Source organism: Mustela lutreola, chromosome X (genome assembly GCF_030435805.1).
Source record: "Mustela lutreola isolate mMusLut2 chromosome X, mMusLut2.pri, whole genome shotgun sequence".
Taxonomy (NCBI): Eukaryota; Metazoa; Chordata; class Mammalia; order Carnivora; family Mustelidae; genus Mustela; species Mustela lutreola.
This window is the reverse complement of record NC_081308.1, coordinates 86,045,078-86,070,686: the sequence shown is the minus strand read 5'-3', so window position 1 is coordinate 86,070,686 and position 25,609 is coordinate 86,045,078. Positions and strand designations below refer to the sequence as shown.

The following is a 25,609-nucleotide window of genomic DNA, read 5'->3' as shown; positions in this document are numbered from 1 at the left end:
AAACAAAAAAACGAACAGACTCATAAATACAGAGAACTAATGGCTGCCCGAAGAGATGGAGGTGGTGGGGGCAGGGGGAGACAAAAAAGGTGAAGGAGATTAAGAGATAACTTCTAGTTATAAAATAAGTCACAGGGTTGAAAAGAACAGCATTGGGAATATAGTCAATAATATAGCAATAACTTTGGTGACAGATGGCAACTATACTTAGCATGGTTAGTACTGTGTAGTATATAGAATTGTCAAATCACCATGTTGTACACTAATATAATATTGCATGTCAACTGTATTTCAATTAAAAATATTTTCAGGTGGGTGCCTGGGTGGTTCAGTGGGTTAAGCCTCTGCCTTCGGCTCAGGTTATGATCTCAGGGTCCTGGGATTGAGTCCCGCATCGGGCTCTCTACTCAGCAGGAAGCCTGCATCTCCCTCTCTCTCTGCCTGCCTCTCTGCTTAATAAATAAATAAAATCTTTAAAAAAATGTTTTTAGGGCACCTGGGTGGCTCAGTTGGTTAAGTGTCTGACTTCAATTCGGATCGTGATCCTAGGGTCCTGGGATCAAGCCCCATATTGGGCTCCCTGCTTGGCGGGGAGTCTGCTTCTCCCTCTTCCTCTGCTTCTCCCCCTGCTTGTACTTTTACTCATTCTCTCTCACTCAAATAAATAAATAAATAAAATCTTTTAAAAAATTAGAACTTTTTTGGGCGCCTGGGTGGCTCAGTGGGTTGAGCCACTGCCTTCGGCTCAGGTCATGATCTCGGGGTCCTGGGATCGAGTCCTGCATCGGGCTCTCTGCTCAGCGGGGAGCCTGCTTCCTCCTCTCTCTCTGCCTACTTGTGATCTCTCTCTGTCAAATAAATAAATAAAATCTTTAAAAAAATTAGAACTTTTTTAAAATGATGATAAAATAAAGATATTAATTCTTTAGGTGTTATACTGGTTATCATTTTTGAACAGCTGAAATGATATCTGGGTTTTTCTTTTTGCTTAAGAAAATCTAGAACAGGGCGCCTGGATGGCTTAGTAGGTTAAGCAGCTGCCTTCAGCTCAGGTCATGATCCCAGAGTCCTGGGATCGAGTCCCATATCAGGCTCCCAGCTCCATGGGGAGTCTGTTTCTCCCTCTGACCTTCTCCCCTCTCATGCTCTCTCACTCTCTCTCTCTCAAATAAATAAAATCTTAAAAAAAGGTTTAAGAAAATCTAGAACAATGAATCTCGAAACACTACGTCAAAAACTAATGACGTATGGTGACTAACATAACACAATAAAAAAAAAGATATGCTGCAAAAAGAAAGAAAGAAAAAAATCTGGAACAGAGGAAGAAGAAAGTGAGGAGTGTTAGAAACTTTTTAAAAATTAGGGGTGCCTGGGTGGCTCAGTCAGATAAGCATCTGATTTCAGCTCAGGTCATAATCTCGGGGTCCTGGGATCAGGACCCATGACAGGCTCCCTGCTCAGTGGAGAGTCTGATTGGCCCTCCCCCAGCTTGTGTGTGTGTGCATTCTCTCGCTCTCTCTCAAATAAATAAATATATAAAACCTTTAAAAAAATTAATCATGACCTGGTAACTGTTAAGTTGGATGATGCACATATAGGGGTAACACTGTATCATTTTCTATACTTTTTTAAAAAAGATTTTATTTGGGAGCACCTGGGTGGCTCAGTTGGTTAAGTGTCTGCCTTCCACTCAGGTCACGATCCCAGGGTCCTGGAATCAAGTCCCACATTGGGCTCCCTGCTAGGTGGGAAGTCTGCTTTTCCCTCTCACCACCCATATCCCCCCCGCTTACTCTCTCTCGCTCTCACAAAAATAAATAAAATCCTTTAAAAAATAAAATAAAAGATGTATTTATTTTAGAAAGGGGGTAGGGGCAGAGAGGGAGGAGGAGCAGAGAGGGAGAGAGGCAGAGGGAGGGGCAGAGAAGGAAAGAATCCCACTATTTCCTACACTTTTGATTATGTTTGCAGTTTTCTACAATAGAGGATTTTTAAAAATAAATGTTAAAGAATAATGTGGCTGCTAATATAGGGGAAACCGAGGATTTTAGTAGAAAGAGTCAAAACACACCTTTAATATTAATCAACATAATGGAAATCTGGGGCTCTTTATTCCAAAGTGAAAATACTATACATAATCAAGCAATTAACTGATTAATGTATATAATCAAAAGACATCAAAGAAACAACAACAACAAAAAAAAACCCAAAACTGTACTGCAAAATTACAGATTTTCCTAGCCATTATCAGACTGATTTTACATATAAGTAAGAACATGTTTTCTAAAGTGAGCTAAACTGAATGGAAGTCAAATATGAAGTTCTAATGTCACCTCTCCAATATTTTGCTACAATAACTCTTGCAAGTCACTTAAGAGGCTTAAGGGTTGTTTACTGATTTACAGAACTGAACTTGTGGAATTACCCTTCCTCACAGGATTGTAGGAAAAAGAGCAAAAAGTTACAAAAAAATTTTTTTTAGAAAACTATGATTAAGCATTTACAATAAGGTCTCATGACACACTATTAAACTCTACATGCAAACATTTTTGTACAGATAGTTTCTTGTGGAGTGTTGTAAGACTCACAGAGGACTGTTCATCACAGGTTTCATGTGGATATCTGCAGAAAGCCACAACAGCCAATTCTGCAGTAGTTCTTTCAGACACTGGAGAACACTACACTGAGAAGGCAAAAGAAAACAAAAAAAAAAAAATCATTCATAAAATCATTCAGACACACTTTAGTGTTGAGAACTAACAAATTAAACCAGAGGCTTAAAGATGGAAGGGACCATGGGGATGATTGCATCCAGCTATTGCATCTTGCATCAGAGCCCAATAGCTACTACTCCAGCCTGATCAGTCTCCAAGAGATAGATGAATACGAGTACAAGTTTACTGCTGTTTTCGCTACAAGATTGCCCCCAGCTTATCAGCCCAGGAACAGACTCTTGTTTCTCTAAATTACATTCATTTATAATATATATCACATCTTCAAATACAGTATCACCCACTACTTACTATCTCCCCTCAGAGATCCTTTGAAGTTGCTATGGAAATGAGCTGCCTATCCTTTTCACCCTGTGTCACAACTATAATTTACTCCCTTTTTGATAGTCAAAAAATTTATCTTACCTTCTGTAACTGGAAAACAAACAATTCTAGTCTTTCCTTTCTCAGGCTTTGCCTTGATTTCTCAGGGCCTCATTTACATAGAAACACAGTCTTAACAGTAATGTGCTCAGAGCATTCATGAGGATAAATCTATAAATTTGAAAGCTCTCCACATCATCCCAAAACCTAATACAGCAAACCTTTATTACATATCCTTAACAAATACTGGCCTAGATGCTATCTGAGTATCTCCAGTGATAGGATGCTCACTTCACAGAACAGTTCAATTAATACTTTTTAAAGAAACTGACACCTTGAATTTAATCCACCAATTATTTGAAATGACGCACAAAATCTTAGTCATTTTCCTCCAGGCAAAATATCCCTGCTTCCTTTACTATACCAAAGTAGAAATCATAAAAGTCATCTTGTGTCCTTCATGCTTTTCTTCGTCTCCAAATCCTATCATTTTTCTTTCTTTTCAAAATGTCCAATTTTTCCGTCTCCAATCCCACCGTAACTACCCTTGCCCTGGCCTTCACATCTCTGAGATTACTTTGTCCTCCTAGTCAGTCTTCTTTACTCTAGTCTCGTCTTCCAAACCCCAATTCTCTCTCCATGGCTGCCAGACCCTTGTTATTTAAGTACTCTACCCATTATATCCATCTGCCCTCAAAGAACTCTGTATGGCAAAGGAATACCAGCATGTAACAAGGTCATGAAAAATATTCAAACTCTCTCCTTTCATCTAGTAACTTCATTCCTGGAAATGTATGCCAAAAGAATGAAGAAATCTGTATTATGAAGATGATCAACATAGTTATCTACTCCTACAAAGAAACAAATTAGAAATAATTATAGAAAAAAATTCACTGTGGTATAACATCTATGGACCATGAATAGATTTGACTATACTTGACAAATCTTGTATCCTGGTTTTTAAATTTACTTTTTTTTCAGTATTTCATTTATTTATTTGCCAGAGAGAGAAGGAAAGCACAAGCAGGAGGAGCGGCAGGCAGAGAGAGAGGCAAACACGCTGCTGAGCAAGGAGCCCAATATGGGACTCAATCCTAGGACCCCAAGATCATGACCTGAGCCAAAGGCAGACGATTAACTGACCAAGATACCCAGGCATCCCAGTTTTTAAATTTATGTACACTCTTTTTGTAATTATACAGGAGACATAAATCAATGTGGACAGAAATGAGAAAATTAATATGCCACAATGAAAATAGCATAGTTACAGTAGATTTGTAGAATTTTCTCATTCATAATTCTTCAGTGAGAAAAGTTGTTTGCTGATAGACACAACCAGCTAAGCACAAACAAAAGCACTGAAAATGTTTTAACAGACTTTTAAAAATATTATTTATTTGTTATATTAAGCTAAATAATCAAGTTATACAACAGCTAAAATAATAGTAAGTCATTAAAAATCCTCATAAACTATACTCTGGTTCCTCTTCAGATCATATAAATCTTTTACCTTTTAAAATCCTCATAAACTGGGCCAACTGGGTGGCTCATTCAGTTGAGCGTCTGACTCTTGATTTCAGCTCAGGTCACGATCTCAGTCAGGGTGCGATAGAGCCCCATATCAGGCTCTGCGCACAGCGTGGAGTCTGCTAATACTCTCTCTCCCTCTTCCTCTGCTCCTCCTCCCATATGATTTTAAAACAATAATAATAATAATAAAAGCCTCATAAACTAACTGAGTCTCTAGCTAATTCTACTACCATGTCACACTGCTGTTATCCTTAGCCACCTACCAAAATGAAAGCCCCTTTCATCACTTATCCTTTCTTATACTCTGTACTTCTCTGTGCTTCTTTCACCCTTTCATCCTTCTTTCCCCCTTCTCATCCTTCCCAATTCTTTCTGGGCTACAAGGATGGTTCAACATTCGCAAATCAATCAATGTGATAGAACAAATTAATAAGAGAAGAGTGAAGAACCACATGGTCCTCTCAATTGATGCAGAAAAGTATTGGACAAAATCCAGCATCCATTCCTGATTAAAACGCTTCAAATTATAGGGATAGAGGGAACATTCCTGAACTTCATAAAATCTATCTATGAAAGACCCACAGCAAATATCATCCTCAATGGGAAAAACCTTGCAGCCTTGCCATTGAGATCAGGAACATGACAAGGATACCCACTCTCACCACTCTTGTTCAACATAGTATTAGAAGTCCTAGCAATCAGACAACAAAGAGAAATAAAAGGTATCCAAACTGGCAATGAAGAAGTCAAACTCTTTCTCTTCGCAGATGACATGATTCTTTATATGGAAAACCCACATGACTCCACCTCCAAACTACTAGAACTCATACAGCAATTCAGCAATGTGGCAGGATACAAAGTCAATGTACAGAAATCAGTGGCTTTCTTATACACTAACAATGAAAATACAGAAAGGGAAATTAGAGAATCGATTTCATTTACTATAGCACCAAGAACCATAAGATACCTGGGAATAAACCTAACCAAAGAGGTAAAGGAACTGTACTCGAGGAACTACAGAACACTCATGAAAGAAATTGAAGAAGACACAAAAAGATGGAAGACCATTCCATGCTCTTGGATCGGAAAAATAAACATTGTTAAAATGTCTATACTGCCTAGAGCAATCTATACTTTTAATGCCATTCCGATCAAAATACCACTGGTATTTTTCAAAGAGCTGGAGCAAATAATCTAAAAATTTGTATGGAATCAGAAGAGACCCGGAATCGCTAAGGAAATGTTGAAAAACAAAAATAAAAAACTCGGGGCATCACGTTACCTGATTTCAAGCTTTACTACAAAGCTGTGATCACCAAGACAGCATGGTATTGGCATAAAAACAGACACATAGACCAGTGGAACAGAGTAGAGAGCCCAGATATGGACCCTCAACTCTATGGGCAAATAATCTTCAACAAAACAGGAAAAAATATACAGTGGAAAAAAGACAGTCTCTTCAATAAATGGTGCTGGGAAAACTGGACAGCTACATGTAGAAGAATGAAACTCAACCATTCTCTTACACCATACACAAAGATAAACTCAAAATGGATAAAAGACCTCAATGTGAAACAGGAATCCATCAGAATCCTACAGGAGAACATAGGCAGTAACCTCTTTGATAACAGCCACAGCAACTTCTTTTAAGATGTCTCCAAAGGCAAAGGAAACAAAAGTGAAAATGAACTTTTGGGAATTCATCAAGATCAAAAGCTTCTGCACAGCAAAGGAAACAGTCAAGAACACAAAGAGGCAACCCACAGAATGGGAGAAGATATTTGCAAATGACAGTACAGACAAAAGGTTGATATGCAGGATCTATAAAGAACTCCTCAAACTCAACACACACAAAACAGACAATCATATAAAAAAAAAATGGGCAGAAGATATGAACAGACACTTCTCCAATGAAGACATACAAATGGCTATCAGACACATGAAAAAATGTTCATCGTCAATTACATTTTCCAGAACTTCTATTCCATGGTAATCTAAACCTATAGCTTCAATATTCTTCAAAGTATGCTTTCTGTCTTATTATAGTCATATCCTGACTCTCCCTCAACACCCAAGGACACTGTTTTCTCTGAATATATTTTCTTATTTCACTTCAACATCTGGAGGTAAGCACTGCCCTTGCTTCCCACTGCTAACATGAGAATATAAGCCTCTTCCTTGAGAAGGTAAATATAAAATCAGAATGACTCTCCCTTTAAGAAAAAAGAAATCTGGTTCTGCCCCCCACCTTCCATTAAAACTGCTCACAAAGGTAGCACAAAACTTCTGTATTATCGATTTCAAAAGAAACTTTCTTTGGTCCTCATTTTTCTGGATCTTCCTGGGATATATGGCAACATTATTCCTTCACTACTTCTTGATATCCTATATTCCCTTTTTTTCCTTGGCACTACTGTTCTTCTGGTTCTTTTCATACCTCTTGAGAAGGTTCTTTCACAGACTCATCTTTTTAGCTAAGAATACTGAGTATTCCCGAGTTCTGTCCTTGGCCCACCAACTATTTAATTGCCTCTATCCCTTTTTCTCCTCAGACTCCTGTTCTCAAATATATGTATATGTGTATAAATGTATACATAGTTATTCGGTTATACCATATGAAATTGCCATTGATCAAATATCTTTGACCTATAAAAATGGCAATTTCGGGGGCACCTGGGTGGCTCAGTCAGTTAAGCCACTGCCTTTGGCTCAGGTCATGATACTGGGCTCCTGGGATCAAGCCCCACATGGGGCTCCTTGCTGAGAAGGAAGTCTGCTTCTCTCCTGCCTGCCACTCCCCCTACTTGTGCTTGCCCTCTCCCTCCCTCAACCCCCTGTCAAATAAATAAATACAAATCTTTCAAAAAATGGCAATTTCGTATGGTCTGACCTAATATTTATAGATAAACAGCTCTCTGGTGGAGTAAGAGAAAAGAAAAAAATAACCCAATTGTAAGATAGGAAGAAAATCACAAAAGGCTGCAAAATGAAGTCCCTAAAAATGCATTAGCTTGGAGAAGTGGTATGTACTGTCACATGAATGATGCTATTGGTCAGGTTGTAAGTACAAGTAATATAATTAAACCTCAAATCCAAGTTATTTTAACAGGTAATTAGTAAAGTGCCATTTGAACATGACAAACACTAACCAGGACAAAACATCTTCCTATAAATGTGGCCAACAGTAAGTGGTTTAAGGTGAAAACAATGTTACAAAAGAAACATGGCTTTTATTGTCATTCTTCTGGAATAGGAATAACCATTCTATACAAAATGGTTCTCAAACTAACTTGGGTAAAACTCTTGGAAGCCACAGTGGTCTTTTTGGGGAATACCCCAAAATGGCAACACATTTTAATTTTATCATATAAGGTTGGAACAATGTTATTAGCAGAAAATGAGTATGTAATAAATATACAATATGAATGTCACAGGGGTTTTGTTTTCTTTGGCCATTACTGTATTCCCAGTGTCAAGAAGGGCATCTAGTACATGGTAGGTTCTCAATAAATATCTGTAAAATAAGTCTATCTATAAAAATATCAACCACAACGATCAAAGTAAGGTTAAGCACTTCCCACTTTTTTTTTTTTATTAACACAAATTTGCCACCTGTCCATTCACTTTGTCTTCTGCTACAAGTGAAAATAGTCCAGGAAAATTATATGCAACAAAACCTTTAAAACAGAAAATTCTGTGCATTTACTTTGATCTGAGTAATGCAGTACCTCAAGTCCAGGTCCAAGAGAATCCTGCTGAAAAACCACCACTTCAGTATGGGTTTGGAATCATGTACCACTGGCCATAAAACAGTACTTCCTATTCAATTTAAACAAGACAGTTTTTTTTTACCTTGAAATAAATGGTTGATGTAAAGAAGAGCTGTGCTAGATGGTCAAAAAGAAGTGGTTTCATCTCTAGGAATTAAAAAAAAAGATTATTCAAGATTCCTTTAATTAATATTACACTGAGTTAAAAGACCCCAAATTTTCATGGTACATACCAGAGAAGCTACTAAAAGGAATCCAGGTCACAAGTTGAAGGAACTGTGATCGACAACAGAAGCCATCCCAGAGAGGAAGGCTCTTGTACAGGAATGTTTCACAGGAATAAAACCCCTCCTATAACAAAAGTCAATAGTAAAAACTCATATGAAACTCCTCAAGGGGCACCTGGATGGCTCAGTCGTTAAGTGTCTGCCTTCCGCTTGGGTCATGATCCCAGGGTCCTGAGATCGAGCTCTGCATCAGGCTCCCTGCTCAGCGGGAAGGCTGTTCTCCCTCCCCCACTCCCCCTGCTTGCGTTCCCTCTCTGGCTCTCTCTCTCTGTCAAATAAATAAATAAAATCTTAAAAAAAAAAAAAAAGAAAAGAAACTCCTCGGTCCATAACTACTCTCTAAACAACCAGTTTAGGGGCGCCTGGGTGCCTCAGTGGCTTAAGCCTCTGCCTTTGACTCAGGTCATAGTCTCAGGGTCCTGGGATTGAGCCCTGCATCTGGCTCTCTGTTCAGCAGGGAGCCTGCTTCCCCCTCTCTCTGCCTACTTGTGATGTCTCTCTCCGTCAAATAAATATATAAAAAGTCTTTTAAAAATTAAAACAAACTGTTTATTCTGTGCTATAGTTGTTTTACTCTTAGACTAAATTTTTTGTCATCAATATAATAAAAGCCTTGGGTTAGGTCCAGAGTTTCTCACAAAAAGGGCCAGATGGTTAACATTTGAATATGTTACCATCTTTATCAACATACTTCTCAAATACCATAAAATAGCAATTGGAAAGAAGGTAAAAAGTCAAGCTATGGAACATTTTTTTTTTTAAAGATTTTATTTATTTATTTGACAGAGAGAAATCACAAGTAGGCAGAGAAGCAGGCAGAGAGAGAGAGAAGGAAGCAGGCTCCCTGCTGAGCAGAGAGCCCGATGCGGGATTCGATCCCAGGACCCTGAGATCATGACCTGAGCCGAAGGCAGAGGCTTAACCACTGAGCCACCCAGGCGCCCAAGCTATGGAACATTTTTAAAGATAAATAAAATGGTACTACTCTGGAGTATATGCAGTCATGTATACAATGTTTGGACGCCTGGATTGCTCAGTCGGTTAAGCATCCAGCTCTTGATTTTGGCTCAGAGTCGTGGAATCAAGCTCCCAATGTCAGGCTCTGTACTCTGTGCGGAGTCTGCTTGTCCCTCTTGCTCTGCTCCTCCCCTCTGCTCACTCACTCTCTCTCAAAGAAATAAAATCCTTTTAAAAACGTATGCAATGTTATAATAGGGTTATAATTTCTTTAGAGGCCATAGACCAAATCCAAACTCTGGGCAGCTCCATCTGAAGGAACACTTGAATGTGTAGACTGCTTATATTTTCACCAAAGATTTAGTTAGGGCTTTCCTTTTTTCTTCCCTGTGTTTCCCTGACCCTTAAAGAATGGCATGCATCAGGACTCCATCCTAGACTTTCTTTTCATGACATGAATTCTCTAGATAATCTCATCTACAACATAGCTAAAACCACCACCTGTATCACGAGGAGTCCTAAAGCTATATATCTAGCTCAAATCTCATTCCTCAGCTCTAGACTCATTATCTATCTATTGGATACGACCTTTCAGATATCCCATGGGCATCTCTTAAGTCAAATTTCTGAGCCACCTGGGTGGCTCATTCAGTTAAGCATCTGACTTCAGCTCACCTCAATGACCCCAAGGTCCTAGGATCGAGCCTGTATTGGGCTCCCTACTCAGCAGTGAGTCTGCTTGTCCCCTACCCCTCCCTCTGCTCATGTTCTCTCTCTCAAATAAATAAAATCTGCAAAAACATAAGTCAAAATTCTTTCCTTCCAAGACTGTTCCTTCTATATCCTCTTTCTTACCAAATGCCAAGCAGGAAACCTAAAAGTCAACCTAAAAGTATCCCTTTATCATCATTACCATAATATACATCCAACTTCCAATTCAATGGTTTCACATCAAATCCTTAAGATTTAGTCATTTATTATGCACCTCTTTTGTACCAGGTACCAAGCTTAACACTTGTACAGGAAGAAAAGTTAGACAAGGTTCCCACTGGCTGGGAGCTCATAATATGTGGGAAGACAGATACTGAAAGTGCCATAATACAGGTAAGCACAGTGAACTAAGGAAGCACATAATATAAACATCTAAACCAGACTAGGGCAATGAGTATAGGCTTCTTGATGGTGCTGATAAATGAGCTGCAGCTTAAAGTACAACTAGGGTTACTTACGTACACCAAATAATTAATTGGCTAAAACATTAAAAAATATTGTTGATTATGAGAACACAATTATTAACCCTATGAGGTCTATGTTACCAGCTAATTCAATTAGTTGAATGCATTCAATTACATCTTCAGTTTATTCTCTTATAGACCTTATTTGCATAAATTAACAAATTATTTCCTCAAACCCAACAGTATAGAGATAAATGTCAATTCAACTCAACTCTATTTATAACGAGCTTTGAACTGAGCAAATACTGTTTACAAATTGTGCCACACACCAACAAAGGGTATTCAGTGGATATCTAAATAAATTTTAGTAAGAGGTGGTGGAGTATATATGAAGAAAGTGGAATCTTACTTGTAAGAAGCACTGTGCCCTGATGATAGTGTCTAAGAAGTTGGTAAATTGTTTTCCATGTTCATAATTATTCATCTTGTACCAAATGCACTCTGGAACAGAAATATTAAACATAAGTATCTGGGTGAATAACAATAAAAACTATACAAATAATTACCACTATTCTAAAGTGACGTGACAAATACAAACAAGTAATTAGTCTTATACACCCTAACCAACTTGCACTACAGACTGTAACACAGGTAGGTGGAAGTCATAGTGAGATGTTTCTCAAGAACTTAATGATATAGGGAAAGCTTACAGTGAAAAAATAAACTAGTAAAACTGATATATAATAAATGTGATTAGCGGGGCGCCTGGATGGCTCAGTTGGTTGAGTGACAGCCTTCAGCTCAGGTCATGATCCTGGAGTCCCAGGATCAACTCCCACATTGGGCTCCCAGCTCATGGGGAGTCTGTTTCTCCCTCTGACCTTCGCCTCACTCATGCTCTCTCTCACTGTCTCTCTCTCAAATAAATAAATAAAAGATTAAAAAAAATAAATGTGATTAGCTTAAGTCACACAGTAGTCCAAAAGACTATATAGGTATGAGTTTTAGTAAGTGGTAATCTAATTATATCATATCCAATCTAAAGAAAAACTGAGCAGGAAAAGGAGAATTAGCCTGGAACGAACTAAAACCAACTTTAAATACTTCAAGACGGGGCACCTGAATGGCTCAGTGGGTTAAGCCTCTGCCTTCAGCTCAGGTCATGATCTCAGGGTCCTGAGATCAAACCCCACATCGGGCTCTCTGCTTGGTAGGGAGCCTGCTTCCCCCTCTCTCTCTGCCTGCTGCTGTGCCTACTTGTAGTCTCTCTCTCTCTATGTCAAATGAATAAATAAAATATTTTTAAAAAATTAAAAATAAATAAGTAAATAAATACTTCAAGAGTCAGGAGTTGCTTACCCAAGAAAGAAACAATCCAGTCAACAGAAATATGATCTCTAGAGAAACTGTCCCCCTTAGAGGAATACAATGAGCAGGCTTTATTTACTATGGCCTGGATGAAAAACTCCCTTATTGCTCTTTCCTTCAATTCTGTAATTAAGAAATCTTCTAATGACTAATTTGGCTCTCATCTATACTGATGGCAAAGAGGAGATACTATTGTTGGCAGACATGAACATTTTGGTCACCAAAAAGAATTACTTCTATTATAAAATAGTAAGTTGATATTCTGACTTATATATTGGTCTTCTCTGAGTGTGTTTAGCACTAGTCCGATGATTCTGGGGCCTGAACAGTAAGTTTCTAGACATATATAGATGAAGAGGCTTTGGACTGTGATGGTCATTAAAATGGAGACATGCAGTGAGTTTAGGTGGCCATCCAGCAATGTTTCCTTAACAACATACCTCCTTTCTTATTGTCTCCTAAAATTACAAGGAAAGAATACCAGCTCTAAATATATGATTATCAGAGAAATAGTTACAGCATACAAAGCCTCCTCCTATTTAGAATTTCTTACCCTTATAAAAGATATGAATTATTTTGTTCCTTCCTCATTCACCTAATGCTTTTAAGTAACAATTTTTACCTTCTTGTAATGTTTGACTCAACCAGTGATAAAGCCTCAGTAAGATAGACTCATCTTTGACACAGTTAAGATAGTGAAGTAACAGAGAGTTGTTCAACACTGCACCCATCTGAGAAGGCAGCTGCAAAGAGAAATCAGTCAACTGTAAGTATATGAAAAGTAGGTTATAGCAACAAGGAAATCATCAGAAAGCAAATATATAACAAAAATAAAGGGTATGAAAATCAAATGAAAAATGCAGATAAGCACATGGTCCAGTCACATACCTCTAAGCAGTGGATGTTCTGTAAGAGTTGAGGGAAGCTTTTAAGCTGTTCTAGTGGAAACGATTCATTGCTACTGAGATAATCAGAAAGAGTCATCTCCGTTTTCCCACATTCTTTAATGCAGCTACTAGAATTTAGCACTGGTATAACTGAGTAGGAATTCCATTTCTAAAGAAGAAAGACAATAAAACAATCTATCAATAGACTACAAACTAAATGTAAAAGCAACTGTTGAGTTTGTTCAATTAATAAGGTCTGAATGTGGTTTGCATAGAATCCTGGGCAGTTGAAATGCATTTAAATATCTATAATCTCTTCAAACATCTGAATGTTTATTGTTTGGATTTAAGAAAAAAAATTGCACAAATCATCTGCACTATTAAATACTTACTCTTTTTAGAGGACAGACTTGACCTGGACCTAACATCAATTTTAGAGGTTCAGGAGGGGGTCCCTGATTCCTTTGCCTCACAGCAAATAGAGCTGTCTTCCACAAATTCTCTGAATTCTTAAAATAGATCTATAAAAAATTGGATTAAAGTCCATGAGTAGGTACCCATAACCCAAAGCAATATAAAATCCCAAACTCTTCATTAACTGAAAGCATATTAATTATGAAACATTTTGCAGCCATGCAAATCCATTTAGGTTTTTTTCTGATCAAGAATCTATTAAATACATCAAATAGAATCAAAACAAAGTGCCAATCCCTAAAAAAAACTTTCCAGAAACAGTGCTGCAATACTAGATCTTTTTTTTTTTAAATATTTTATTTATTTATTTGTCAGAGAGATAGAAAGAACAGAAGCAAGGGAATGGCAAGCAGAGGGAGAAGCAGGCTCCCTCCCTGCCAAGCAGGAAGCCCGACATGGGACTCGATCCCAGGACTCTGGGATTATGACCTGAGCCAAAGGCAGATGCTTAACCGAATGAGACACCCAGGCATCCCTGCAATACTAGATCTTAAAACGGTATGCTGTAAACATTTCAGTTCAAATCTGCAAATTGACTTAATCAAAAATAACACATTTCAATCTCAATATGACTTACTACTCCTTAATCCCTTACCTTCTTCCTTGCAGGCAAAGATACAGAAATCAACGTAGGAGCAAAGAACTTATACAACGACAACAAAGCCTGGAGGTGAGGCTGCATTCCCTGAAATGAAATAGGAAAATTGAAAATTTTCAATTTTCAACCCTATGGCATAAGGAAAAAAAGTAATGATAAAGTAAACATATTAAGTGTATATTCAGACCCTAATTTTACTATGTGATATGGTATAGGAAGATGATATAGAAAATCAAAGAATAGGGGTGCCTGGGTGACTCAGTCATTAAGTATCTGCCTTTGGCTCAGGTCATGATCTCAGGGTCCTGGAATCGAGACCTGCATCAGGCTCCCTACTCAATGGGAAGCCTGCTTCTCCCTCTCCCACTCTCCCTGCTTATGTTCCCTCTCTCACAGTGTCTCTCTCTGTTGAATAAATAAATAAAATCTTTTTTAAAAAAAGAAATCAAAGAGTAAATAACCAGACATTTAAATCAATGATCATAAAACTGCCCTCACCAGCCTGTGGACTTCTCTTTTATGACCTTTTCTCCTACTTTACTTCTTATATTTTCTCTCTTCTTCTCTGTCCATGCCTTAGGTCTACCACTTATACTGCTAGCATGGCTTACGTTCACTGGTAGCATACTCAGGACTCAAAGTTGATTCATTCTTGATTTAGACAGAAAGGTGGGAAGACAAAAAGGAAGCCAAGAAAACAGGGCAAAAGAAATATTCAAATCGGGACGCCTGGGTGGCTCAGTTGGTTAAGCAGCTGCCTTCAGCTCAGGTCATGATCCCAGCGTCCTGGGATCAAGTCCCACATCGGGCTCCTTGCTCCGCAGGGAGCCTGCTTCTCCCTCTGACTCTGCCTGCCATTCTGTCTGCCTGTGCTCGCTCTCGCTTGCTCTCTGACAAATAAATAAATAAAATCCTTAAAAAAAAAAAAAAAAAAAATTTAAAAAAAAAAAAAAAAAAAAAAAAAAAAAAAAGAAATATTCAAATCTTATTATCATAGTTCCTGGAAAATTAACTAGGAAATCCAACAACTGCAGTGGTCAAGCACCTTGATAGAACTAAAACAAGTCTTAATATAAACATTAATATTATAATGACAGAAGTCATTACTGCTGGATACCTGTGTTAGATATATCTGGCTATCCAGAGAAAGCATACCACTAAAATGAATTCCAAGAAAATAACCAAACTTCTTTTATTATATTACAATTTTGTTGAATCAAATACTGTTCAAAACAAGGAAGGCAGAAATGGGGCTTAGAAATACAGTATTCTTATTTTTATAACAGCTTCTTTTTAAAGATTTTATTCATTTATTTGACAGAGATCACAAGTAGGCAGACAGGCAGGCAGCGAGAGAGAGGGAAGCAGTCTCCCTGCTGAGCAGACAGCCCGATGTGGGGCTCGATCCCAGGACCCTGGGATCATGACCTGAGCCGAAAGCAGAGGCTTTAACTCACTGAGCCACCCAGGCGCCCCATAACAGCTTCTTGAAATTAAATTTGTTATAACAAAACCAAAATAATCCAGTTTATCTATGCTGAAATACCTTCTAATTTCTATACTCACTGTCAATTAGTATCAGTGTTTGTTTTGACATTTTTTGATAGAGCAAATATTTAGTAGAGGAAAGACCTGTAGCATTTATTGTCTAGTTAAATGAATGTATCTTAGTTGTTAAAAAGTTAACATTCTCTGCTTTTTTAAAAATAATTCCAGTTAAACATGGCATATTGAACATATGGATTTAACTCTGGGTCCTCCCAAAGCCCCAGTGAAAACTAAGGGAATGAAAAAGGCATAAAGCACACATTCAAAGAGAACAAGAGAGACACAACAGCAAATGAAAAGATCCCTAAATGGTTTTAGAGCCTAGAATGAAAAGAAAATGGACAAAGAGTTGTGAATTTAGCAAAACAGAGAAAACAAAACCTAAAGTAGCAACAGAAAAAGGCTCAAAAGCAGCAGATTCAGGTTTGAGAACTCTCAAAAAGGCTCAGGAATTTGAGGGACCAGATACCTCTGAAAAGTGGAAGTAGCAGAAGTACAAGAGAAGCAGAAAATAGGACTGGTTGAAAACCTAAGTAAGAAATACAGCCCCGGGGCGCCTGGGTGGCTCAGTGGTTTGGGCTGCTGCCTTTGGCTCAGGTCATGATCTCAGGGTCCTGGGATCGAGCCCTGCATCGGGCTCCCTGCTCCGCAGGAAGCCTGCTTCCCTCTCTCTCTCTCTCTGCCTGCCTCTCTGCCTACTTGTGATCTCTGTCTGTCAAATAAATAAAATCTTTAAAAAAAAAAAAAGAAATACAGCCCCAAATTCCTTCCTCACCCCCTTTCACTGCTTACATCCCATGGGGCTAGTAGTCAAGTTTATAACCTATGATGGTAAATGTTATATGTCAACCTGGCTGGGTCCCAGAGTGCCCAGATATTTAGTCAAACATTATTTGGGGTGCTCCTGTGAGAGTGTTTTACATGAGATTAACACTTAAATTGATGGACTTTGAGTAGACTGCCCTTCATAATGTGGGTGGCCCTCATTCAATCAGTTGAAAGCCCTTATAGAACAAAAACACCAGCCTCCCCCAAGCAAGAAAGAATTCTCCAGCAGCCTACTTAAAAGAATCTGTAACACCAGCTCTTTCTGGTTCTACAGCAGACTGCCTTTGGACTCAAACTGAAATATCAGCTCTCCAGGGTCTCCAGCCTGTTGGCCCCCCAACAGACTATGGACTTGTTAGCTTCATGATCATACAAGTCAATTCCTTATAATAAATACCCTTCTATATATCTATACATGTATCCTATTGGTTCTGTTTCTCCAGAGAAGCCTAATACAACCCCTAGGCAGGAAATAAGAGAATTCTTCTCCAGGGAAAGTGACACAGCCATCTATGGGGCTCCCTAGTGAAACATCAAGATCCTACAATGAACAAGTCCTGCTCACATGCAAAACCTTCCAATCACCATTTTAGTTCTTTACTATTAAATATGGAAAAACAAGGTTTGCCAGGCATTTGAGAAGGCCTCTACTATGAAAGACCAAACTAACTAAAGAAAGGAATTCTGAGGAAGCAGAGACAAAGCTGGAAATAGGGGGGAAAAATCATAGCCCAAGTCACTTAGGCTCATGCTAGGCAGAGAGGAGAATCCTAGAAACCATTCTTACCAACCCTCAGGGAAGAGCTAACTCCCCACCTCTGTTCCAAAGATTGGTCTCAACAGAGCCTGGTGTATGTATGATAACAACATGTCTGCTCCACTTCCCACCATTCATGTTTGCCTCCAGAAAGACAATTTCTGTATTTTGTTTCATTCATGGATCAGGAATTATAGGGTATGAATGGGTATAGAGGGGATACATGCCATTGCAGGTGTCAGAAATTCACATATTCAATTTATTTGTTCTAACATGCAGATTATGCCACTAGACATGTTGGGTTACATGTAAGCACACTATTCCTTCTTGGTTTGATATTGTTGGACTTAATCAAATTCACCAAAATTCAGCTAATTAAAACAATTATAAATGCATCTTTATAGGGGTGCCTTGGTGGCTCAGTTGGTTAAGCGTCTGCCTTTGGCTCAGGTCATGATCACAGGGGCCTGAGATGCAGCCCCACGTCGGGATCCCTGCTCAGCAGGTAGGCTGCTTTTCTGCTGTCTCTGACCCTCCCCCTTGTCCATGCTCTTGCTCTCTCTTTCTCAAATGAATTAAAAATCTTTTAAAAATGCATCTCTATAAATGGCCATTGATAATGGGATAATTTACTAATATACTATATAAAATGTTATTAATGAAGTCATACATTCAATGTCTGGGTTTAAAATTTTTATACAATCATGTACTAAATCATTTTCTAAACTTGAACATATGCTGTTGTTTCAGTTAATAACAATCAGTAAGATCTTATTTATGCTAAGAATTTTCAGTAGTCCTCTGAAATACTTTGCTATTCACATGGAAAAATGTACAACTTCCTCACCATTCATATTACTGTGACATACAATTCAATTTGGACAGAAACATTATCACTGACATCTTCAGAGAGCTTAGAGAAGATATTGCACTGATAGAACCAAAACAGGGAGCTATGAAACAAGAATGATCATTGAATTGTCCTAACAGCAAAGCATGTTACATGCACTGGAGAAGCATGAATGTGCACATGTGTTTGTGCTTTTCATTAAATTTGAATGCCTTCAGGTAGATCATGCAGGCTCCAACAGTTAGGATAGACACTACAACTTCCTACTGTTTCATACTCAAAGCTTCATAGATTTCTGTTACCTGACAGGTGTAGTGGAAATAACAATGTAAGAAAGCTGTAAGGACAAGAGATAACAGTCAGGGAATATACTGAAGTTTATGTGTCTAGAAAGGAATGCTTTCCTAGATCATATCCACAAAAACTTAAGCAAACAAACAAACCAACCATGTTACTTAAATAGAGGAAGTTTTTAATTACTCCCTGACACTTGTTTTCTAGCCGTGGCAACACAGTTCCCTAAACAGTTTTACTGTTTGCCATCTATGTGTCTTTATTTATGCTGTTCCCTCTGCCCTTCTCTTCTTTCTTGGCCTAGTTAAATCATATTAATTCCTTAAAATTTCTCTCAAGCATCACCACTCCTTCTTGAATCCAATCTTACTGATTTTTTATTCCATTGACTAAGCTCCCCAGATAGTAAGTTCCTTGAAGATCATGGCTCATTCAATTTTATATTCCCCAAAGCCCAGTAACACAGAGTACACTTGTCAATTTTAGGGCTTTTTAATACTCACCATTTTGGCCTGAAGATCAAGCAATTTTCTCACCCGAAATGGTTTGACTAGAAAAGGTAAAGAAAAGTACAATACATGGGGTTCAGAATAAAAACAAACTATGTGGCTCATATAGCACCTTCTTACAACACATCAAAAATATAAACAACCCTCTTCAGTTAAACCAGTAAGCAGATACTCTAAAAGTACTCAAATACAATTCCCACAAAATCTTGACATAGAACTAATGCTACTAGTTAACTTTGTAAAGGCCAATACAAACGCTAATTCTACAGAGTAAATGTAATACAACTGGAATGAAAATACTCACCATTCTCTTTTTTGGTAAGCAAATATAACAAATGGCAGACATAAGGGCACTGTTAAAATATGAAAAATTTGAAAAGAGAAATGACAATATATCTTGAACAGAGTGGCAACACATTTTCCTCAAATGTCAATCTTCTACTGATTAAGTAAAAAGGCTTCAGGATTTTGTTGAACAATAGTTCTAAAAGCTTCTGTTTTTCATACTACAACATAGTGGTAAAAGCCAATAGTGTTCATTGGTATCTCATTATACCATTTTAAGGTACTTTTGGAATATAGAAACACTGCAGACAACTTGAAAAACAGAAAAAGATCCTACAATCTAACAAAAATTCATGTATTCCCCCCTCCAGTAATCCATATTTATTATGACATAAACTTAAAACTTTTATCTTGATTCCCTAATTAAAAGCATTTTCCTGGGACGCATGGGTGGCTCAATTGGTCAAGTGTCTGCCTTTGGCTCAGGTCATTATCCCAGGGTTCTGGGATAGAGCCCTGCATCAGGCTCCCTGCTCAGCAGGGAATCTGCTTCTTCCTCTCCTTCTGCTCTTCCTTCCTGCTTGTTCTCTCTCTCTCTGTCAGATAAATAAAATCTTTAAAAAAAGCATTTTCCTGAGCATTTGGGTGGCTCAGTGGGTTGAGCCTCTGCCTTCGGCTCAGGTCATGATCTCAGGGTCCTGGGACTGAGCCCTACATGGGGCTCTCTGCTGGGCAGGGAACCTGCTTCCCCCTCTCCCTCTGCCTGCCCCTCTGCTTACTTGTGATCTCTCCCTCTCTCTCTCTCTCTCTGTCAAATAAAATTTTTTTTAAATCTAAAAAAAAAAGCATTTTCCCAAGTTGTTTAGTCTTCAAATGATCATTTTCAGTGATGTTAGTATTCCAGGGAGTGGATACACTATAATTTAATTAACCATTTAGCTCTGTTTGGCAAAAAACACACATGCAACAAATTTGTTACTTAGGTTACTGAATGATTGGTTCCTTTGTACTGTTTCATTTTGAGGGTCCACTTGTTGAGGTTTTATTCTAGACCATGGGTCAGCAAACTACAGTTCATGTTTTAGTGAATCAAGTTTTACTGGAACATAGCCACACGCATTCATTTATGAATTATCTATAGCTGCTTTCTGACTACAACAGCAGAGCTTAGTAGTTGTGACAGAGTAAGAGTTGTGACAGAGTAACAGTTGTGACAGAGTTGTGACAGACTCTATGGCCCATAAAGCCTAAAATATTTAATATCTGGCCCTTTACAGGAAAAGTTTACCACTACCTGTTCTAGAAAAAAACATAAGAGAAAATCTTTATGACCAGAGGGTAGCAGTTTTTCTCTTTCAGAAAAGAAAATGACAGCCACAAAATAAAACATAAAAGAAAAGCCCTCCATAAATTAGAGATCATTAAATTAAGAACACCTGTTTATCAGACAAGGAAATACTCTACCACAGTGATGAGTAAACAACCTGTGGGTCAAATCCAGCCCAGCACTGGTTATTATAAATAAAGTTTTATTGAACACTGTCTCAGTTGTTTATGTATTTTCTATAGCTGCTTTCATACTACACCAGTGGAGTAAGTAGTTGTGAGAGATAGTATGGCCCTTATATCTGAATATTTACTTCCTGGCACTTTAAGAAAAAATTTGCCAACACTTGCCTTAGATGTTAGGAAATCAAAAAAGTAAATTATGTATTGGAACCAGAGAAGACAATGAAAGCAAAGACTTTCTTTATACAAACTTTTATCATGAATCTAAACTGTAAAGTCCAAAGTACAGCATCCTATATTGCCTATCCTCTACTTAGAAATGTTTTCAGATTCTGGACATACTTATAAGAAGCATGAATTTAGATACAGGATTTTTTTTTAAAAGAGAAGAACATATACTATGACCAAGTTTGATATATTCTACACAAAATACAGTTAACTATCAGTAAAAAAACTCACAACCTTACATCCCTAGAATATAAACCATTAGCAACAAAATTTGTCATGTTGGATATAAAACGAGTGTCACACAATCACTTGCTCTAGGCTCCAGCATTATAGTAAATCTGATGTTCTCTTTTAATCACATCATACACATCTAAGACTTTACAACTGCCTTTCTGACAAATAGTAACCACTGCTTCTGAGTCACTAAAGAGTCAGGCTCCCAAAAAATTACATGAAAATGACTTTATGAAGTAACACTTCTGGCATGTCTGGCATGTTATTAAAAGTAACACTTCTAAAAGTTAGGTTTCCTACTTCTTTTTTTTTTAGGTTTCCTACTTCTTGATCGGGGTGATATTTATACAAATGCATTCAGTTTAGGATAATTAATTGAGCTGATCAGTTATGATACAAGCTACTTTCTTTACATATATCATACTTCAATAAATATTTCCGGGTTCTGGGATTGAGCCACTTATCAGGCTCTAGGCTCAGTGGGGAGTCTGCTTCTCCTTCTTCCTCTTCCTCTGCCTCTCTCTCTCAAATGAATAAATAAAATCTTAAAAATAAATAAATAAATAATCTTAAAAGGAAAATATGAGGTTAAGAGAGATGTCAAAGTTAAGGAGGAGTCAATCACATACTATTCATCATTCATCCATTCCTGTGTATCACAGGGCAAGCAGGAGAGATGAGCATCCTTACTTTTTCTTGCTACTTCAAGGCACTACTCTTTCATTCTCGTATACAAAGAGACTTCCTTAGTCCACCTAACCTCACTTCCTCCAACCAACCTACACCCTATCTATTCACTACTAACCTCTCAGTAAATTCCAAAAATTCACACAGGGCTTAGGCATCTGATCCAGTCTTCCACTCTAATCCTAATCCCAATAACATGCCAGAATATTTTAATATCTATATCAACAAATCACCTTGGCCTTAGAACTTACTGACCTTCTCACCTGATTACCATTTATAAAAATAATGTATATTAGACAACCTGAATGACCCTACCTTTCTTGCCAACTCAGCAATGTTTTTTTAAACCATGTAACCAGTTGTTTAAGTGCAAAGAAACTGCAGTTCCCAAAAACAAAGTTTAAAAGGAAACACTGAATACTGAACAAGCTCTCTCCCTAAAATTTCTACCAAACCTTATAAATATTGAATTTATAGCTTTAATAGCTACAAAAGGAGATAGGAGCTGGGTAGCTGATGGTAAAGCTTAGGGCCCACCCTTGGAACAGGCACACGTGGGCAGTTCAGTTGGTTAAGTGACTGCCTTCACCTCGGGACATGATCCCAGGGTCCTGGGATCAAGCCCTGCATCAGGCTCTCTGTTCAGCAGGGACCCTGCTTCCCTCCACCCCTGCCTGCCTCTCTGCCTACTTGAGATCTCTGTCAAATAAATAAACAAAATCTTAAATATATATATATATATATATATATATATATATATATATATATATAATAAAAATTAGTTCAGGTGGTAAATTTTAAGTTATGAAACAATATAACAGGTTAAAAAATGAAGCACTGTTATATGCTACATGGACGAACCTTGAAAACATTATGTTACAAAGCCAGTCATAAAAGACTACATGATTTCATTTAAATGAAATGTCCAGAATACACAAATCTCTGAGACAGAAAATAGATTAAAAATAGGCAAATCATTAAAGACAGAAAAAACATTAGGTGTTATTTAGGAACTGCTGAATAGGAAGATAGGGGAATGATAAAGGGTTTGGGGTTTTTGAAGTGATGAAAATGTCCTAAAATTGACTATTCTCATAGTTACACGTATCTGTGAACATACTGAAATCCAGCTGAATTGTATACCTTAAGAGAGTAGATTGTATTATACATGAATTACATTTCAATAAAGCTGTTCTTAAAAAGTATCCAGAGAGAAAAGAAAAAATGACAGATTACAATTAGACTGAATCAACAACTGTGGAAAGGAGCCAGTGGAATAATATTGTCAATGTCCAAAAAGAATTTAACTGTTACCCTAGAGTTCTACACACAGCAAAACCAACTTTCAAAACAAGGGCATTGTAAAGACATTTTCAGACAAAGATAATTTACTAGCAAAAAATTCTCACTGAAAGAATATTCTAAAGTATATATTTCTATACAGAAAAATGATCTCAGACTGAAGGTCTAAGATACAAAAATAAATAGTAAGCAAAGATATTGGTAAATATGTAGGCAAATCAAAACAGAAACAAACTGTGAAGATAATAACAATGCCTACTTCACCTGTATGTGGAGAAGGATGGAGAAGAACCAGCTAGAACTAAAACAAGATAATAGCATGCAATCTCGGAGGGCTGTGATCAAAGCTAAAGCATTCTAAGGTCCTTGCCTCATTTAAGATGAAGGTAAAGATACTGGCTACCCTTACACCCTAGAAAAACCATATTAGGGCACATGGGTGGCTCAGTCGGTTAAGCTTTTGCCTTTGGCTTGGGTCATGATCTCGGGGTCCTGGGATCAAGTCCCACATCAGGCGCTCTGCTCAGGAGGGAGCCTGCGTCCCCCTCCCTCTCTCTCTCTGCCTGCCTCTCTGCCTACTTATGATCTCTCTCTCTCTCTCTCTCTCTCTGTGTGTGTGTCAAATAAATAAATAAAATCTTTTTTAAAAAAAAGAAAAACCATATTATAAATTAAAACTGAGGGGGGAGGAGTCAAGATGGCAGAGAAGTAGCAGGCTGAGACTACATCAGGTCGCAGGAGATCAGCTAGATAGCTTATCAAACCATTGCAAACACCTACAAATCCAACAGGAGATCGAAGAGAAGAGGAGCAACAATTCTAGAAACAGTAAATCGACCACTTTCTGAAAGGTAGGACTGGCGGAGAAGTGAATCCAAAGCTAGGGGAAGATATACCGCAGGGTGGGGTGCTGGCTCCCAGGAAGTGGTGGAACATCGGAGCACAAAATCAAGACTTTCAAAAGTCTGCTCCACTGAAAGACATCGCTCCAGAGGCTAAACCGGGGTGAAGCCCATGCAGGGTCAGCGTGGCCCCAGGTCCCATGGAGTCACAGAAGGATCGGGGGTGTCTGAGTGTTGCAGAGCATGCAGGTATTACAACGGGGAAGCCGGCTACAGAGACAGAGCCGAGGAGTGAGCTCTCAACTTGGGGTTACCTTGAACCGTAATCCATGGCACAGGCCACTGCTCTGTGAGTGGGGACCCCACAAGATCCAGGGAGACACCCCCCGGAAGAGCTCAGGGACCTGCGTGATTTGGAGACTGCAGGCGGAACTGTGTGTCAGAGACAGAGATGCTTGGTCACAGCCTGGGTGAGCTTGGAGTGCAGCCAGAGGACAGGGAAATAGGAGTGATTGAGCGCTTTTCTCTGAGGGTGCACTGAGGAGTGGGACCCCAAGCTCTCGGTTCCTCCAGGCCAAACATTGGGAGGCCACCATTTTCATTCCCGACCTCCGGAACTCTACGAAAGCGTTCAGGGAACAAAAGCTCCAGAAAGCGAACCCGGGGATTACTTAGCCTGGCCCCTGGTAAGGGCGGTGCAATTCTTCCCAGGCAAAGACACTTGAGAATCATTACAATGGGCCCATCCCCCAGAAGATAAACAAGAAATCCAGCCAAGACCAAGTTCACACCAAGGTGAACAGCAGAATTCCAGAGGAGGAGAAAGCAAAGCATGGAATTCATGGCTTTCTCCCCATGATTCTTTAGTCTTGCAGTTAATTTATTTTTTTAATTTTATTTTTTTCTTCTGCTAAATTTTTCTTTACTTTTACCCTTTCCTCTTTTAACATTCTTTAACCAGTTTACCTTAACAATACCTTTCATTAAAAAACTAATAATCATTTTTGAACCTTCATTATTATAGTCATATTTTATCCTTCATTGTACCTAACTTTATTTTTTGTATACACCTAAGGTTTTTCCTTCTAAAAAATTTGGGGTACAACTTCTTCTAATAGAATATACCCTAAATCTAGTTCTGGGCTTGTTCTAGTCTCTAGCCCGAGCAAATTTTCTCCACTTTCTTTTTCTTTATACTCCCAACCAACTCACTTTATCAACTCCTTTTTTAGAAATTTTTTTTAAAAAATTTTTCATCTTTATAGGCATATTCCATCACTTCATTGTGTTTACCCTTATATATGTTTTTCATTCTTTAATTTTTTGGGAGGTAGTTTCTTCTAAGAGACCAAAATACTCCCAAAATTAAGTGGGTAACCCTGTTCTAGTCACCAGTCTAATATATATATATTTTTCTTTTTTATATTTTTTCTTTATTTGTTTTCCTTCTTTAATTTTTTTTTTTCTGAACTTCTTCTTATCCCCTTTTCCCCCCATGGTTTAGGGTCTCTTCTGATATGGTTAAAGCACATTATCCTGGGTCTTTGCCATCCTTTTAGTATTTTATTTGCTCCTTCATATATTCTTATCTGAAC

The 25,609-nt window shown here is 38.1% G+C and overlaps 1 protein-coding gene across 1 annotated transcript in view; it reads right to left on the bottom strand.

Annotated features, from left to right (window-relative positions):
* The window catches only part of CENPI (centromere protein I), a 77,300-nt gene that overhangs the window by 31,918 nt on the left and 19,773 nt on the right, over window positions 1-25,609 (bottom strand). The window contains exons 6-15 of the mRNA XM_059158128.1: window positions 19,232-19,280; window positions 18,922-18,968; window positions 14,139-14,228; window positions 13,462-13,590; window positions 13,071-13,238; window positions 12,805-12,925; window positions 11,224-11,315; window positions 8,629-8,746; window positions 8,478-8,542; window positions 2,589-2,683 (exon numbers count right to left, since the gene is read on the bottom strand). Of these exons, the coding sequence (XP_059014111.1) occupies window positions 2,589-2,683; window positions 8,478-8,542; window positions 8,629-8,746; window positions 11,224-11,315; window positions 12,805-12,925; window positions 13,071-13,238; window positions 13,462-13,590; window positions 14,139-14,228; window positions 18,922-18,968; window positions 19,232-19,280 (974 nt within the window). The remainder of the gene's footprint in view (window positions 1-2,588; window positions 2,684-8,477; window positions 8,543-8,628; window positions 8,747-11,223; window positions 11,316-12,804; window positions 12,926-13,070; window positions 13,239-13,461; window positions 13,591-14,138; window positions 14,229-18,921; window positions 18,969-19,231; window positions 19,281-25,609) is intronic.